The 18,296-nt window shown below is 38.8% G+C and overlaps 1 protein-coding gene across 2 annotated transcripts; it reads right to left on the reverse strand.

Annotated features, from left to right (window-relative positions):
* Positions 1-983: 983 nt before the first annotated feature.
* LOC137287260 (uncharacterized) lies at positions 984-15,588 on the reverse strand. Of its 2 annotated transcripts, none has more exons than XM_067819491.1 (5): positions 15,302-15,487; positions 11,406-11,452; positions 10,621-10,716; positions 5,119-5,178; positions 984-4,788 (listed from the first exon to the last, which is right to left on the reverse strand). In XM_067819491.1, exons 2-5 carry the CDS (start codon positions 11,440-11,442, stop codon positions 1,694-1,696), a joined length of 3,288 nt encoding a protein of 1,095 aa, XP_067675592.1. In that variant the 5' UTR covers positions 11,443-11,452; positions 15,302-15,487; the 3' UTR covers positions 984-1,693. The 2 variants fall into 2 exon arrangements, with proteins under 2 accessions (XP_067675592.1, XP_067675594.1); XM_067819493.1 differs by lacking the exons at positions 984-4,788; positions 5,119-5,178 and adding exons at positions 7,051-9,677; positions 10,444-10,503 and having other exon boundaries at positions 15,302-15,588.
* Between the last annotated feature and the right edge of the window lie 2,708 nt (positions 15,589-18,296).

An 18,296-nucleotide genomic window follows, 5' to 3' on the forward strand; every position in this document is an offset into this window, starting at 1 on the left:
ATTGCTAGAAACATGTTTACCCACACCAAGAACATATTTACAGAAATTAGTATGAAATTTGTTAATTAACTGTCGTTCTTGATAAGCCCACACTTAAGCACCATAAAGTAAAATTGGTTTGTTGTATCAAAGAGCTTAAAAAGAATATTAACCAGAATATTTGGATACATGTAGATTAACTTATTAATAGAAAATAATGCCTTGTTTGCTTTGGCCGATAGTGTCTGTACATTGAGTCCATGACATACGTGTAAGAGTATACCAAGATAGTTGTATGTAGAAGTCTTTAACTGTATTCCTTGAAGAAATCATTGTTCAGAGTGACGTAATTTACCTCACTAATTACTAATAATGCTCGTATCATCATTAGACATATATCCTACGTATAGCATTTAGGAAAGTGTGGTATAATTCAAAACAGAAAATTACATAGGACATCATTTTTGTCACTGATGCATGAACTTTCAGTGTCTTCCATAAAACCCCTTGAAAGCTTTACTGAGGCCTTGAATTTTGCAAACTCGATAAAACAACTTCTGAACAAGAGTGTTATGACGCTCTTTGAAATCGTGATAAAACGATTGAAAAGTTGAAATCATCCCTTTTGTCATACAGCCTCATGGAGAATTTTTTGTCACTCTGAATCTATATGCATGGGTCTAAAATATAAAACAACTGAGGCGATCTCAAAGGCCCAGATCTCCAAACAGGCAAATAATTGTATATAATGCATAGTTTATGGTACAAATGCAGGCAAATAGTATATGATACATAGTGTATGGTACAAACAAAGGCAGATATGAACAAATACATAGCCTATGGTACAAATAGTATATGATACATAGTGTATGGTACAAATACAGGCGAATAGTATATGATACATAGTTTATGGTACAAATACAGGTAAATAGTATATAAAACATAGTTTATGGTACAAATACAGGTAAATAGTATACAATACATAGTTTATGGTACAAATACAGGTAAATAGTATACAATACATAGTTTATGGTACAAATACAGGTAAATAGTATACAATACATAGTTTATGGTACAAATACAGGGAAATGGTATGTAATACATAGTTCCTGGTACAAATGCAGGCAAATATTATATGATACATAGTGTATGGTACAAATACAGGCGAATAGTATATGATACATAGTGTATGGTACAAATACAGACAAATAGTATGTGATACATAATGTTTGGTACAAATACAGGCAAATAGTATATGGTACATAGTGTATGGTACAAATACAGGAAAACAGTATATGATACATAGTGTATGGTACAAATACAGGAAAATAGTATATGATACACAGTGTATCGTACAAATACAGGAAAATAGTATATGATGCATGCTAACCATACATAACCTGGACCGTCGCCGGTCGTTTAAGTTCAAACACCTCAGTGTTGTTTGTGATATAGATTTTCAAACAAGTTACAAACTGAACATATTTTTGTGGCCAAGTAGAACTGAAGGACATCAAAAACAAACATTTTAAACAAGATGACATACTAGTAAAATATGCAGAAGTACATTGTGTTGCGTCTTGTAATGCTAATATCCTCAGAACACAAACTCAAGTTAAAATGAATATGAAAGGTGCAATATGGAAATTGTATAGGCTTCAATATCAGTGTTCAGAACACCAAGGGCACCAGAAATTCCAGAATCATTTAGCGGCTATGCATGCTGAGAATACATACCGCCAAGGTTTCGTTCAAAATGACCATGAAGTGCTGGTATGTTGTTCTTATCAAAGATGTTTGCATCGGCTCCACTTTTAATCAAAGCATTTACGAGCTCTGCCCTCAAAGTGTAATATCGTTCCTTGTACTCTGCATGGTCACCCAAAAAGAACGCAAGCTCTGGTGGATCACATGCTATATGAAGAGGCGTGCGTCCTGAATTGTCTTGCATGTTTATGTTGGCGTCATGTTGAAGAAGATACATAACCTTATGCAGTTGAGCATTGTGAAACACCCTGAGAAATTTTTGTGAATCTGGTATTTCTGCGAAATGATAGCCACTTTTACAGGCATAATGCAGAGGAGTCTGTCCATTTTTGTCTTGGGTATTTACACAGGTCCCAGTCTGAATCAAGATGAGGGTAATATCTTGTTTTCTCTTTGGGACAATTGTGTTGTGAACAGGATAACATGCTTCGTGCAACGGAGTCTCATTGTTTCTGTCACACTGTACAGTTGCTTTTCTTGATATAAATAATCTAGCTAAATCAACGTGTCCACTTTCGCAAGCAAGGTGCAAAGGTGTTTTGTCATGACGATTTCTTACATTTACATCCATACCGTGATTCAGAAGGATTTCTGCGACATCTCTATGACCACCATGTGCATGCAATGCAACCCTGTGAAGAAGGGTATTTAGATCTGAATCTAAAACTTTCATATTTGCATTTCTGTCAGCGAGGAACTCAAGAAGGCTTAACCGCCTTCCTTCACAAGCAATGACCAAAGGCGTTTTGCCCCTGTCTTTGTCTTCTATGTCCACTCCCGCATCAATAAGTGTGCGCACGACATCCACATGTCCATTATAGCAAGCTAAATGAAAAGGTGATGTGTTATAATTCCTGTGGTGAATGTCGACACCAAACTCTATAAATATTTGTACAATATCCCCATGTCCGTTTTCACAAGCAACATGAAATGCTGTTTTCTGGTCTTTGTTCAAAATATTCATATTTGCACCTCTTTGTAGCAGAATGAACACAATATCCTTGTAGCCAGATTTTGAGGCAAGGTGGAGAGCGGTATATCCATGCACATCCTGTTTATCTATATCTGCCTTTTTGTTCAGGAGGACTTCAACTATATCAAAGCTTCCACTGTGACAAGCGCTCATCAATGGGCTTGTCTTTGTGTTGTCTTCTGAATGAGGATAAGCCCCTGCTTCGAGAAGGTACTTTACTGTCTCACCGTTAGCTGCCTTAGCAGCTTCATGCATTGGCGTGGCACCAATGCTATTTTTCAGGTTAATTTCAGCGTTCCCCTCTATAAGCATCTGCACACAGGCGAGGCTACGATCTGACCGATGCTTGGCTGCTTCATGCAGTGCTGTGTTTTCATTATGTCCACCCACTTTGTTGATGTCCTGGATCTTTGTGATTATCATTTCTACTCCCTTCAAATGTCCTGCGGCGCAGAGATAATGAAGAGGCGTCAAATTTCGTCGATTGACAACATTAGGATTGGCACCATGCTTCATCAGGAGGTCCAAGATGATGATGTTTCCTTTAACAGAGGACACAATGAAAGGTGTATCTCCCTCTGCATCCACGAGGTTGACATTAACATTTGGAAAGGTAGTAAAAATGAAAGAAACGCAACTCGTTGCATTGTTCTGGCATGCTCCAAATAACAGATTCTCAACTGCAAATTTGGGAAGAGGAAATGCTTTATGGATTAGGCTCAGCAGATGCTTGGATGTACTACTGGTGCAGAGGAACAGGAAGGATCTTTTGTCAATCAGTGTTTCAGAACCCCCTCCCAAACGTGCTCTTTGAAGAGACGTTGCTGGACGGTTCTCTTCAAGGTGTGATGGCAGGTCTTTTCCATGGTGAGAGAATAATAGTTCTTTCCAGTTGTGGCGGTCTTTGATGAACTGAAAAATACGTTCAACAAAGTCATTATCATTGAATACATCATGCCTTAGTGTTTTTCCCAAGTTGCCTCGCATCAGTTCCTTTGCAACACGTTGTGTGATCTCTGAAATGTATTCTCTTCCGATCTGTATCAGGTGTTGCTGGCTATCGACGACATTTGTACCACAAGCAGGCTTTAATCGTACATGATGAATCCAAAATGCCATGCTACAACGCTCTATGACAAAGAGGGGGTCAATAGTCCCTATGACAAAGGAAACAGTTTCAAATATCGAGGGATGCTTAAAGACAACACTCTCATATTCTTCTTCAATGAAACTTCCCTTTAGGTTATTCACTGCCCTCTTCCTCTCTTCATCTGTCAAAAGTGTTTTTGTTTGACGAATTGTGTTAAGGTCCAGCACTCCGTCCATTTGGATAATTTCCATAAATAACTTCTTGTATGAATCGTTTTCAGCGATGAGTACTCTTGTAGATCCCTTCAACGCCCCAATTGGACTTTTGAAAAAACGTGTCGGGTCACACGACTTTTGATTTATACTGAAAAACATTGAGCAGCAGTTTGGAAATCCATGCAAGGATGATAACTTACATACTGTGTCCCTTGTATCCTCATCAACTAGCTGCTGTGTGTTGTAAACATCAAAGATCTGTACCTTTTCGTCAAATGACAACTTGTGCGATGGGGAATTTAGATCAAAAAGACAATCTTCTGCACTCACTTGGGCCTCAAATTTATGTAAGTAAGCTTTTGCCTCTTGGAGTACATTGATTCTGCTAACAAGAAGAAGTTTTATATGCCATAGTGACTTATCAAACATGACATCTTCCAAAACAGGTCTCCACTTGTCATAACTGTCCTTCTGAAACACACACATCCCGAACACATCATTTATCATGATGTAGGTATCTTTGGGACTTTTAACAGAGGTGATGGTGTAATATTCCTTGACAGATTTTATTGCAAAGACGTCATGGTCACAATTTTGCTGAAGTTCTCTCAGTGTCATGTAGGCCAAAGTTGTCTTGCCATCACCCGGGGCTCCAGTAATAGTCACGCATTTCTGTTGTCCTTGGCATTTTCTGAGAACTTTAGTCAGAGACCGTGTCGTTACGCAATGGCGTGTTTTGTTGGATATTTCATACAGCGTGCGGGCTAAAACAAGATTTTGAACTAATTTCTAAGTTGTTGAGTATAAAAAAAACAAAACAAAAAAAACCTCGTTGCACTAATATCGTATTTCAAGTACCATTTACTGTTCGTAGATATTGACAAATGAACTATTTCCATATAACGAATATAAATAGTGAATAAGGTATTCAAAAATAAATATTCATTCCCGTACGAATTGGCTTTGACAAATCTAATAAAGCACATTGTTTTGACGCGATTTGTTGTCTGACATGAACAGGACAGTAATGTTCTACTTGTCTGTCTGCCGTACACGCGATTCTCCACATTTCTTGATTAATTCGTTGGTCTTACCTTGAAGTGATTCTTTATCGCAGTCGTTGTTGGGGGTTTTTATACACACGATTTCATTTACTGAAAACAACAATACAGAAGAATATAGCCTGTCTTATGCACGCTGGCTTTGACATTTATATAATTTGCGCAATAAATGTAAGCAAAACAAGTTGAATGAATAAGAATGAAGATTTTTATGGATATCAACTTCTTTATGTGAGAACACAACGTTTCGGAGTTAATGCTTACTCCTTCATCAGGTGATGATGAAGGAGTAAGCATTAACTCCGAAACGTTGTGTTCTCACATAAAGAAGTTGATATCCATAAAAATCTTCATTCTTATGTATCTTCACTTCTAAATGACATTCAAAGACTTGAAGTTGAATGAAGTATTAGATAGTTTTATCCTCGTGAAACTAAAAATGCTTTATGATTCAACTTCTTTATTATACAACCATAACGCATTTTTAGTTTGATTCCTCCAACTTCTAAATGCCTTTGAAACAATTTATCCTCGTGGCTTAAAATGTACAAGTCATTCCCCTTTTGTCAGTAAAACGTGTCCATTGCAAATTGGTATATACTAAGTTTACCCTGAGGCATTCAGCAGTTCTTTTCGAATAAATTCGAGTATCTGTACCATTTATTCGAATAACCCTGAACTCGCTAACACATTACGTCAGTTAGCTATCAAAACGGAAGTGCTCGTGTACTGTTCAAAACATCTGTTGTTACCAAATGTAAGTTGGAAATATGTCACAGATAAAGCAGTTCCTTTTGTGTCAATCGGGTGACTGAAGAGAGTCTGGGATCTTTTAAAATAGTTATGGTTCAGGCGGGGAAATATAAATATTGTCTGCTACAAAAATTACACTTTTGCAAGGAATTATTTCGTCGAAAAAATAGCATCCACGTTCTCGTTAATGAATTATGAAGTCTCCATACAAGATCTGAGTCTGAGATAACGTCACGACGTTGATACCTCATGACCTGAAAACTGGTGAATTAATAAATACTACCTTTAGCTTATGTAGATAGTTATTGTGCTCGGCCATATACCTGGAATGGCATCTTGTCAGCCAGTGAGAATACAGAACAACTTCCACGGCACACACTACTGACAAGTAGAGCCTTATGCATGCCCGCGTAATTCCACAAAAGGGAAACCAAAACGAGACAGGTGGTTTATGATGTACCGGTGTATTTACAGAGAACCGTTTCTTCGGGTCGACTGTAGTATTTGGGGCTCCAACCGCACGAAAGTTATAGCGAAACATTTTCAAGCACATGTGGAATCTCTTACTGATTTTAGTGACATATATTTCGTCATAATTGGGCTTGATTCAGTTTTTAAAGAATATATGGGACATTGGGAAATGACCATGAATTATATTTGTACCAAATCGTCTTCCTACGGTAACGGTTATGTCGATCCAGAACTGCCGCCAAAACTATTTACCTCGTCCCAGCGGCCAATTTCCATTATCCCATCTTACCAATTAAAAAACGACCAAAAAAGGAAAACTATAAAAAAGCATGGTCTTACATGTTATGGGCGACCTGAATCATCTATAACGTCATGAGTGTTTTAAAGGATGACGTGAGTTCGCTGACTTCTTAGATAATGGCGTCATTCGTTTATATCTGGATCACCAGTGACGTCATTTGCAAGGGACATAAGCCATGGTGAGATTATTTGGGACATCACAATCTCGGTAAAAGCGCAAAATATGAAATGACAAAATGCAAAATGTAAATAAAGTACTTAAGATGTCTGTACTGTTTTGGTTATGAGACTGCTTGACAAACACTTTTTGTGCAGAAAAAGTGCAAGACAGAAATGTTAAATTTCGTGTAAACTTGCCCTTAAACATTTTCGTGCGTGACTTTATCTTTAATTCATTCAGTTATTGCAACTTTTCATTATTCTCCTATAGAAGTAAAGGCATTAATCCATGACACAAGAACTTTGAGGAAATTCCCAAGAAATAAATCTTTATACTTCAATGTGGAAACTTTGTACAGGCATTGGTATCAAGAAACATCACATCTTCAAATTCACTGCGAAACGTATATTTTTGAGATAAGAAATAGCTTTGTGACCGATTGACTAATTAGACTTGCAACCAGTACACCTTTGCATACTGGTGCTCATATGGAGTCTATGGAGTAATGGAAGTTATACCATGGAGTAATGGAAGTTATACCATGGAGTAATGGAAGTTATACCATGGAGTAATGAAAGTTATACCATGGAGTAATGGAAGTTATACCATGGAGTAATGGAAGTTATACCATGGAGTAATGAAAGTTATACCATGGAGTAATGGAAGTTATACCATGGAGTAATGGAAGTTATACCATGGAGTAATGAAAGTTATACCATGGAGTAATGGAAGTTATACCATGGAGTAATGAAAGTTATACCATGGAGTAATGGAAGTTATACCATGGAGTAATGAAAGTTATACCATGGAGTAATGGAAGTTATACCATGGAGTAATGAAAGTTATACCATGGAGTAATGAAAGTTATACCATGGAGTAATGAAAGTTATACCATGGAGTAATGAAAGTTATACCATGGAGTAATGGAAGTTATACCATGGAGTAATGGAAGTTATACCATGGAGTAATGGAAGTTATACCATGGAGTAATGGAAGTTATACCATGGAGTAATGAAAGTTATACCATGGAGTAATGGAAGTTATACCATGGAGTAATGGAAGTTATACCATGGAGTAATGAAAGTTATACCATGGAGTAATGGAAGTTATACCATGGAGTAATGAAAGTTATACCATGGAGTAATGAAAGTTATACCATGGAGTAATGGAAGTTATACCATGGAGTAATGGAAGTTATACCATGGAGTAATGGAAGTTATACCATGGAGTAATGGAAGTTATACCATGGAGTAATGGAAGTTATACCATGTGATGAATGTGAATGCATCTTGGAACACATGATGTTTCAACATTTTATAATCTAAAGGAACAGGTTACAGTTTTCTGAAATATATTATACAAAAGGGATGCTTTTACTCGTATCATATATAACAGACCCATGATCACCCGATCCCATTAGTCGCCTCTTACAATACGCATAGTGTACGGAAGACCAAATCTAACCCGGATCTTTATGGGTGTTAACCATAATATATTGGGATATATATTGTTTATGATATATTGGGAAATAGCAGGTTTTCGGACAGGTCAAACTGACGGCTTCACACTGACTTCTCAAGAGCAGACTTAGCTGCGGAATATGCCTTTAAAGTTCCCAAATTACCAATGTGATTCAGTAGCCAACAAAAAGTGACGTCACTGCCAGGGACGGGTAAATCTAAATGGCACTGCAATAATTCTATGGAAAAGATATGATCAGTTTGGTGATTGTTAGTTGCCTGCACACAGGACAAACTATCTGAAAGTATTATAGGTCTGCTTCACTGGAGCGTTCAATAAGTTGTAGTGCTAAGGATATCCTTAGCTTCTGTCGTGCAAACTGGAGCTTCAACATCTGCTCTATTAACATCTGCTTTGGGGTGCCTAGTATATGTCTGTAGACACTTCCTGTGCGTATATCATTACCAAGTGAAGTGTAACGTTCAGTGCTTCTTGAGTTTGTCTCTCATTCTCATCGTATCCAGCAGAGTGGTAACATGGGCCCGTATAGCTGGGTACTTGAATACTACAATGTTACGGTGTTCCTCAATGACACTTCCTTTTAGTTCACGGATTGCCTCCCTCCTCACTTCGTCTGTCAAAAGTGGCTTCTTCTGACGGATTGTGCTTAGGTCCAGCTCTCCATCCATTTGGATTATTTCCTCAAATAGAAGCCTGTATGAAACTTTTTCAGCAATGAGTGCTTTTGTAGATCTCATCAAAAAGCTAACTGGATCAGTAAAAAACTCTGTCGCTTTCAAATTAGGTTTATTCATTATGTTGAAAAACATTTCGCAGCAGTTCGGGAAACCATGTGAAGTGGACAAAGAGCAGACCCTGTCCCTTGTTTCTTCATCAATCCGTTTTTTACTGTAAACTTCAAAGATCTGTACTTTTTCTTCAAATGACAGTTTGTAAGACGGAGAACTTAGATCAATGAGGCTATCTTCACAATTCACCAGGGTCTCAAATTTATCTAAGTAGTTTAGGGCCTCGTTCATCACATTTTTCCTGCAAACGAGAAGAAGTTTGATGCATCTAAAATCCAAATAGACTCTGTCTGTTGTTCGATCAGTGAAGACATCTTCCAGAACGTCTCTCCAGTACCTAAGCCTGTTCTTGTCAAATACGGATAATCCGAAAATATTATCTATCAGGATGTATATAACCTGCGAGATTCCTGCACTCGTAATGGAGAAATAGTCACTTTTGGAATGCACTGCAAATACTTTGGCTTGTCTTGTAAGTGCTCCCAATGCCATGTAGGCTAAAGTTGTCTTTCCATCCCCCGGGAGGCCAGTGATAGTCACACATTTTCCGTTTCCTTGACATTTTTCCACGACTTTAGAGAGAGCATGCGTCTTGATGCAGTGATGTGTTTTGTTGATGATTTCTCGTTCTGTGCGTCCTGAAACGGAGTACAACGCACTTAAAGCATTTAACCAGTTAAAGGGGATATATATTCTGACTATTCAAAGCGTATACACATTATAAATCCAAATTATATATTAACTGTGTTTATATCCTATACTAAGGATTGGTACTATTTGTCACTGAGCGGAAGAAAGTGGATACATGTTCGACAATACTATGTGAGCGGCCAAAGCGATGAATGATATCTCAGGTGCGCGGTTCTGAAGGTATGTGGATTACAGCAATACTATATTTATACTGTGCATTTTGTACCAGTGAAAGTTGTCAGAAAAAGTAAGACTGTACATTGAGATTCGGTGGACAGGCAAGTTGACTTTTATGCATGTCATTGTATTCTATTTTCGATGATCAAGATGTCGATCACCTGATCAGTTATTTACAGCCCGCTGATATCAGTGAAATATTGCTGGGTGCGGCGTAAAACTAAACTCACTCACTCGATCATCTCATCAGTTATTTACAGCCCGCTGCCATATCACTGAAATATTGCTGAGTGCGGCGTAAAACTAAACTCACTCCCTCACTCGATCACATGATCAATTATTTACAGACCGCTGCCATATCGCTGAAATATTGCTGGGTGCGGCGTAAAACTAAACTCACTCACTCACTCACTCGATCACCTGATCAGTTATTTAAAGACCGCTGCCATATCACTGAAATATTGATGGGTGCGGCGTTATTGAACAACATTCAAACCACACTGATATTCAAATCATAAGGTTTACTTGTGTCATTACCTTGAAGTGAGTCCACTTTGAGGTCGTTCGGGTTCACCGTTGCATTTTCAATGCGATTTACTGAAATCATAGCAATACTAATATTGTGTGGTTTACATTTAGTTTATTTTTAATGGATGTGAATATATGTCAGTGATATCTGACCTATATAAATAAAGCGAAACATTTTCAACTGACCAGTAACGTTTGATCCAAATGTGCATCCCGCGACAGTAGAATGTACAACGGAGCCACCTTGAACTCCATATACCTGCATACGGATGTTAGGTCCACCTTATTTACAAAACAAAACAAACATCTCGGTGAAAAACATAACTGAAAGTGAATATTATGATGAACATATGAGAGTGAGTGAGATTAGTTTTACGCCAGGGGCGGTGGGGTAGCCTAGTGGTTAAATTGTTAATTGCTCGTCACGCCGAAGACCCGGGTTCAGTTCCCCCACATTGGTACAATGTGTGAAGCCCTTTTTCTGGTGTCCCCACCGCCGTGATATTTGCTGGAATATTTCTAAAAGCGGCGTAAAACTGAACTCACTCACTAGTTTTAGGCCAGCTATATATTCGATATGTCGGTAAATAAGAGAACTGATGACGGAGCATCTTTAGGATCCCTAAATCATCACATGTACGAAAGTAACCTTCATGACAACATAAAAATAACCTGTTATGCAAGCAACACTGCAGTGAAACCTTATAAACTAATAACAATTAGTATGAGGTAAATATGACCTCGGTCGCCGTTGGAACAAACAGTCGAGGGAGCGGTTGTAATACATTTGCGCACCAATATTGCAACGTCACAGTTAAGCATAGGGGCATGTCGTGAATTGCAACAATATTCTGAAACATGAAGATAAAAACATGCTTGATTTCACGTGTGCTTATTTGGTGAGGGATTCTAAAGACAAGCCTATGGGGTCATGGAAAGGACACCAAGGTTGTTGATAAATGATTACTTACTTTCTCGTGGACGCTCGTCCTCCTTTGAAGACATCATGTTTATTGAACTGAAATTTAATTTGTAAATTAAATCGAATGCAACAGAAGTTTGTGATAAAGTAATTTCCCAGCTATATGAAAGGAGGCCGGGTCTGCCTCAATCTGCCAAGTCAGTCAAGTCTGTGAGTCTGACCACACAATCCCGTGAGTCACCTGTTACGACAATCAAAGGTTGCTGAAGGCCAATTCTAACCCGTATCACCCAGTCGTTAATGTATATAACATCTTGCTTCATTCATATTATGGACGTTCACTTTATTCTGTGGATATGCAGATCTAATAGCCTGGTGAATCAGACATAGATATGACGTTTGGAATAGAAATGAGATAAAAAGTCGGCCAAAATTAAAACTAGACAGACCATATCAGCCACACAGGCAGTGCTGGGTGGATTGGAGGAAGTAACAACAGGTGGATCCCCGAATGGGATGTATTCTTAATCCTCGAAGCTTTAAAGAGAGGCCCCACCCTGTTGCACAGACCCTGAAGCACATATATTCAAGAAAGCCCATGCAAGTCTAGAAAATGTGGCCAGTCTAGGTTTCCATAACTTCAGTAAAATATGAACTAGTTGTTAGTCTAGCAAGCCCCGTGACGGCAAGCCAATAGAGACGGCAGAGTTACAAGCCTTTCTCACGGCTTTGGCTCACAGCTTGTCGCCCCAGTGAGTAGCTGTCGACTTCCAAAGTTTACATTGACAGGACGACTTGGCAAGCTTAGAAACTCCGCCAAAGTTCAGGGCTAAGACTCAGAAACCATATGAGTATTTAGCTCCTGTTACAATCCCTTCTCTTTCCAACACCGTTGAGAAAGAGGATTCGAACTGCTTGCTTTGTCCGGAGCGCGCCCTTAAGTGGTATATGGACAGGAATAAACCCCTATGGACTTGGTGCTTGGTGGAGAAGGTGGTTTGTTTCCTACTCAAGGACAGGTAGAGAAACTGCGACAGCCTCTTTCTCTAAGTGGATTACGAGCACTGTCAGCGTAGCCTGTGATCAGGCCGGTAAATCCAACTTACTGACCACTAGTGGTGTGAAATCACACGAATTACTGGCTATCTCGGCCTCACTAGCATTCGCCTCCTCGGTATCTTTAGAAAGTAAAATGAGGGCGGCTCACTGGACACAACTTTCCACTTTTGTGAGGTTTTATATCAGAAACGTTGCTACTCAGGGAAATGGGTGTAAACGACTTCCCCTCGCAGTAGCACAGAATTTGTCTCTCTGTTAATGACAAGGTCTATATTTCTGTGGTGAGTTTTAACTACTCGTGTCATTCCGCTAAGCCGGATGGCGTCTTGTACCCCTCGCGGGTCCATGCTTACGACTGGGTCCTGTGTAAGTGCAAACGGGCTTGGAGATGAAAATATTAATTCTAGCAATATTGTCAAGGAAACATAACTAAACAATTTTCAAACATGGCCCTTAGAATATCCTATATGCCGTGGGCAAAACAGCAATACGGTCATTCCATTTGCAGATATATTTCAGTGTTGGAAGTTCTTCATCCTATGTTTTAATTGTATTATACATTGTATACATTAGCGAAGCTTCAATGTTCAACGGTTCCGCCATTTTCATGGTTTGAAATGTGTTTTACTACGTACGATTTGATGGTTTGCCACGATTCTTGGCAATGATGGCGTGTGAGATGGGTACGAGTCTTCATGTAGGTCTCGGAAAGAGACGAGTGGTTAAGAATGTGTTGAGAGTAGTCGAGTCAGTGTGCTTATAGTAATGTTATGTAGGCTGCTCTTATGGGTACCACTATCATTGTGCTCCTTGGTGCCAGTAATGTCATTTTCCCTTACTTCTGTATTCCCTTAACAGGGTAGACGTCCTAGTAACGGCCAGACCGGCCATCTTGACGATTTATGAGTCAAAGGTGAGCAGATTTTCTTACTCTATATAATGTGCACCTAAGTTTCCTATGGTCAGGGGAGGCAACTCCTACCAGGTCGGGCCGACACGCCTCCGCGTAGGTGGCAATGTCAAGCCCGGGTCGATCGGATCTAGGTCGGTATGACTCTTGGGATTATATACATATACTATAAAAATTATAAAAAAATATACTTTTATTTTTAAGCTTTGCTCCGCCTATTCTCTATTGTTGAAAATAATGCCTCAACACAAGAAAAAAAATAAATAAAAATGACCTTCAAATGTATCAAATTTCATTGATACACGAAAACGAAAAACGAACCTTCAGCCTGAAACAACTCTTGCATCTTTACTCCCTGTCATAAGACTTAAGATTGCCATCCGCTATTATTTACGATCCGACATGGCGGTCACAATATCGTGTATCACTGGTAGGGAACGTGGTTACAGTGAGAGTTGAGCGTGTGTGATATTTGCGACAGAAACTTTATGAGTTGTTGCAAAGTCTCTGTGATTACATGTAGCACCTGCTAAGGTACAAGAAATGACCTGTTGAGGACGTCAGCTATAACGCTTACCTCAGTGGTATGTTCCTTCAGGATTGATTATAGCCATATTCACAATCCCAAAAATGGAATAGTGGGGAATCGTATTTAGACGTTTCTATTAACATATCTGTGGTTCTAAAATGAGTATATGAATGTTGGAAGCCATAATGTGACGTGATTTAAACTGAATGTAAAATTTTCATATTTTGTCTCTCAACTGTCAGCCTAAGTTAGCTATCAAATCTTTGTTACCAATGTAGATCTACCTAGTTTATCGAGGTAATACACCGTGAAATCGCTTGTGGTATTTTGTGGTAGTCATATATCCAACGTTTGCTTAATATTTTATGGCAATGTACATGAATGATACATGCCTAGAATGTCTTCGTAGCTCCCCAAGTATACAATAATATATACTCCATGAATACTAATATGAATTACCAATATATTTGTTTTAGTACGTTATATATGTCACTTTTGTTATCACTGCCTGCCGTAGAAAGTGTCTATTGTCATTATCGAATCCCAAAGTGGTGACAACTATTGGTCCTCCCCTTTATGGATTACCCAATATGTGGAGACGCATTCCCACTTCACTGTTGGCACATTGGCCATAATGGCTCGAAAATGTTGGTAATCAAATCCATGTGGACAGACATGACATCGAAAGGTGGTACATGTATTTATATGAGTGAGATGAGGATGTGTGTGTGCGTGTGCGGGTGCGCGCATGTGTGACAGTGAGTGTGTGCGTGCTTGTGTACATTTATACATTCATTGCTGTTTATTAAGTTATCAAAATGAAATGGCACTAGTTTAGCATACATATATTTGTGTGTGAGACGTACCTACCGATTTAATGATCTAGTAGTGAAATCTATGTCAATATAAATATACCATTTCTCCTGAGCAGTTAATCGTGTCCCACAGTGTGCGCATGCATATTCTGCGGTGTTGATACTGCTTTGTATCATATGAAGCGAAATATATCAAACAGGACTGAGACCGAGTTCAGTAATAATGAGTGAGTGAGCGAGTTTAGTTTTACGTCGCACTCAGCAATATTCCAGCCATATGGCGGCAGTCTGTAAATAATCGAGTCCGGACCAGACAATACAGTAATCAACAACATGAGCATCGATCTGTGCAATTGGGAACCGATGACATTTGTCAACCAAGTCAGCGAGCCTGACCACTCGATCCCGTTAGTCGCCTTTTAAGACAAGCATAGTCGCCTTTTATGGCAAGCATGGGTTCCTGAAGGCCTATTCTACCCCGGGCCTTCACGGGTCAGTTCAGCAATAACTAGCATGTGGCAGCCTAGTGTATTCACACTCACTTCGTGTGTCAACAACAAAACCATTTCGGATTTCAATGTAAAATTGAAAACATCCCCACATACATCTGATACCAGTGTCAGTATACTCACACAGTCTACTAGATCTTTCCAGATCAAATTTCCTTTGTCCTGTGCCTTGTCGCTTGTAGTGTTCACTCATAGCAATCGCCTTCGTGGTTTCCCAAGTTTCAGTTCACCTTTCAGGGCGACAGGATATCAACCATGTGCAAAATACATTGCTGCACCACAAATTGTCCTTATGGTCGAAATGTTACCAACACAATCAGTAGTATACATCCACCGAGATACTAACAGCCAGAACGACCTGTGCATAAGTCAGATCACGACATGATCTAGGTCACAGCAACATGTTGCATGAATTCCTCGGGAATGCACCAACGCATATAAAAGAAAGCAAGAAGACGGATAGAATATCTGTTCACTGATCCATGCTTCTCGTAAGAGGTGACTGATGTTCACTAGTAAGTTTATTAATGGATAAATATTTGCACAGCTTGCGGACCAAGTGTTCTATTGCACCAATGCAATTCATGATTAGACCCTTCATAAATGTAACAACAATGCCCAACAAATGAATATCGACATAACGTACTTGCTACTTGACAAGATACAAGTTTGATTGTGAGTCACGCGGAGTGGAATGTGGCAGTGTATCTGAGCTAGCGAACACACTTGAGCCCTGATAGGGCTATATAAACTACGATGGTAGAATTGATCTAAATTTGTTACTGATCAAGATGTATTACACACTGATGTATTACACACTGATGTATTACACATTGATGTATTACACATTGATGTATTACACATTGATGTATTACACATTGATGTATTACACACTGATGTATTACACATTGATGTATTACACATTGATGTATTACACACTGATGTATTACACATTGATGTATTACACACTGATGTATTACACACTGGTGTATTACACATTGATGTATTACACACTGATGTATTACACACTGATGTATTACACATTGATGTATTACACATTGATGTATTACACACTGATGTATTACACACTGATGTATTACACATTGATGTATTACACACTGATGTATTACACACTGATGTATTACACATTGATGTATTACACATTGATGTATTACACACTGATGTATTACACACTGATGTATTACACATTGATGTATTACATCATGATGTAAGGGAGCTGTTCCCTGGGAACGGGATGTTGTTTGGTCATCCGTTTCTACATAGAATGATCTTCCTGGATCATCTCTCACCGTCTCGAAGTGACTGGGTGAGTTTGGTTTTACTCCGCCTTGCAACATGCCAGCTATATCACGACGGGAGACATCAGAAATGGATTTCATACCTGGTGCCCATGTGTGGAATCGAATACAGGTCTTCGGTGAGCCGAGCGAGGTAGGTATAATAGGGTAATCCAGTGGGTTTTTTTTTTTTTGTAAATCGTCTAATTTTCTTGTTTGAATTACACAGTTTGTGACGTTTTCAATGCATTAGAGTGAGTGAGTATAGTTTAACGCCGCTTTTAACAATATTCCACCCATATCACGGCGGGGGACACCAGAAATGAGCTTCACATACTGTACCCATGTGGGGAATCGAACCCAGATTTTCGGCGTGACGAGCGAGCGCTTTAAGTTAACCACTAGGCTATCCCACCACCCCTTCAATGCCTTAGGACAAAAGCAGCAACGGCAAAATTTGAATCCTGTTCACTTGTGGACAACATACAACAACAAGAGAATTTATCGAATAAGATCGAAATCAGTTCCCGTGTTTGGCACCATCGTCGAAACATATCAACAACACCATTATGATGTGGATAGTACGGGAATCTCAAGACATCTCATGAAAGAATATGACACTGAACATTCTTTATTACAATATGGACATGTGATTGAATCACATATCTTTTAAAAAATGCACATCCAGTGTCTCTCTGTCTGTTTAACTGTTGCCATATTTTCCAAGGGTTAGACTTAAGCTGACTGAGACATGGGGAATTTAAAACCTATCTCGGATGTGACTTAAATACTTATGGTCAATGGTTTATATAGCACCTTCGCATGGATGAAGATAACTTGTGTTAAATGTGAAACAGAAGGCTCCCTTTCGCGTCCCAAGATCAGTCACTTCCTACTTACAATCGCCAAAATGTGTTTCTAAAAGAAAATATAAATATCAATGTAAAATGTCGACTTTACAGTGAGTGAGTGAGTGTGTGAGTTAAGATTTGACGTCACATAGCCATATAGTGACGAGAACATAATTATTTGACATTGAAATGGAGTATGTGTATACCATAAGAACCTGTCGACAAAAGAAAGTAAAGTTAGAATAGAATCTAGAATATACAAATTAGAATTAAAACTAGCGTGGAAGTCCATGGGGACTTACAGTACTTTTGCTACCTGCATGGGTCCTAGCTAGATTTACACCATCCCTTCAGCTGCTGCGAGTGTGTTCAATTTATGCCAATATTAAAATAACTGATATACTACGATATATATAATAGAACTATATTGACTTTGAATTATAAGGACTTACGTACCCTCTCAGGAAGACAATTTTACAATACTTCAACCCCCTTGAGGGTACAGCCACTAACAATCTAAATTACTAATCTAAACTACCACGCATTAAAATACATGTATATATACATATATACAGTATATAATAATCAGAATTCATTAATGAAATCAATTTCTTTATAAATAACACAATGATGAAATTATAACTAACAGTGGTAAACTTTGCAATGAATTTACGAAAACTGTCTAACACTTTGTCAGTGGATAGCTTCCTTGGCACAAACAGCATATCATAAACGACATATTGACATGGCTCATCGCTTTCACTGTCGTGTTCACCATGCCTGCGCATGTAGAGGGCGTCATTGAAAATGATGATCTAAAACTTCTTTGGATATGGCCCGTATTTAGGCTCAGATGAATTCCAGCTAGCAAACATGATCTTGCCCCCTTTGATAAAGCCAGTGACCATATTTATATCATTGAATTTTCTGTCCCTATTGACAGCAATGTGATTGGCGAGAGTCAGGAAC

Source organism: Haliotis asinina, chromosome 6 (genome assembly GCF_037392515.1).
Source record: "Haliotis asinina isolate JCU_RB_2024 chromosome 6, JCU_Hal_asi_v2, whole genome shotgun sequence".
In the NCBI taxonomy this organism is placed as follows: domain Eukaryota; kingdom Metazoa; phylum Mollusca; class Gastropoda; order Lepetellida; family Haliotidae; genus Haliotis; species Haliotis asinina.

What these genes read in the sequence shown, in the direction of transcription:
- LOC137287260 (XM_067819491.1), bottom strand. Translation starts at nt 11,442, where the DNA reads ATGATGTCTTCAAAGGAGGACGAGCGTCCACGAGAAA. An exon ending in ATTTGGATCAAACGTTACTG is followed by an intron (nt 5,179 to 10,620) that starts GTCAGTTGAAAA and finishes TGTTGTTTTCAG; the next exon opens with TAAATGAAATCGTGTGTATA. An exon ending in CGATAAAGAATCACTTCAAG is followed by an intron (nt 4,789 to 5,118) that starts GTAAGACCAACG and finishes ATCTTGTTTTAG; the next exon opens with CCCGCACGCTGTATGAAATA.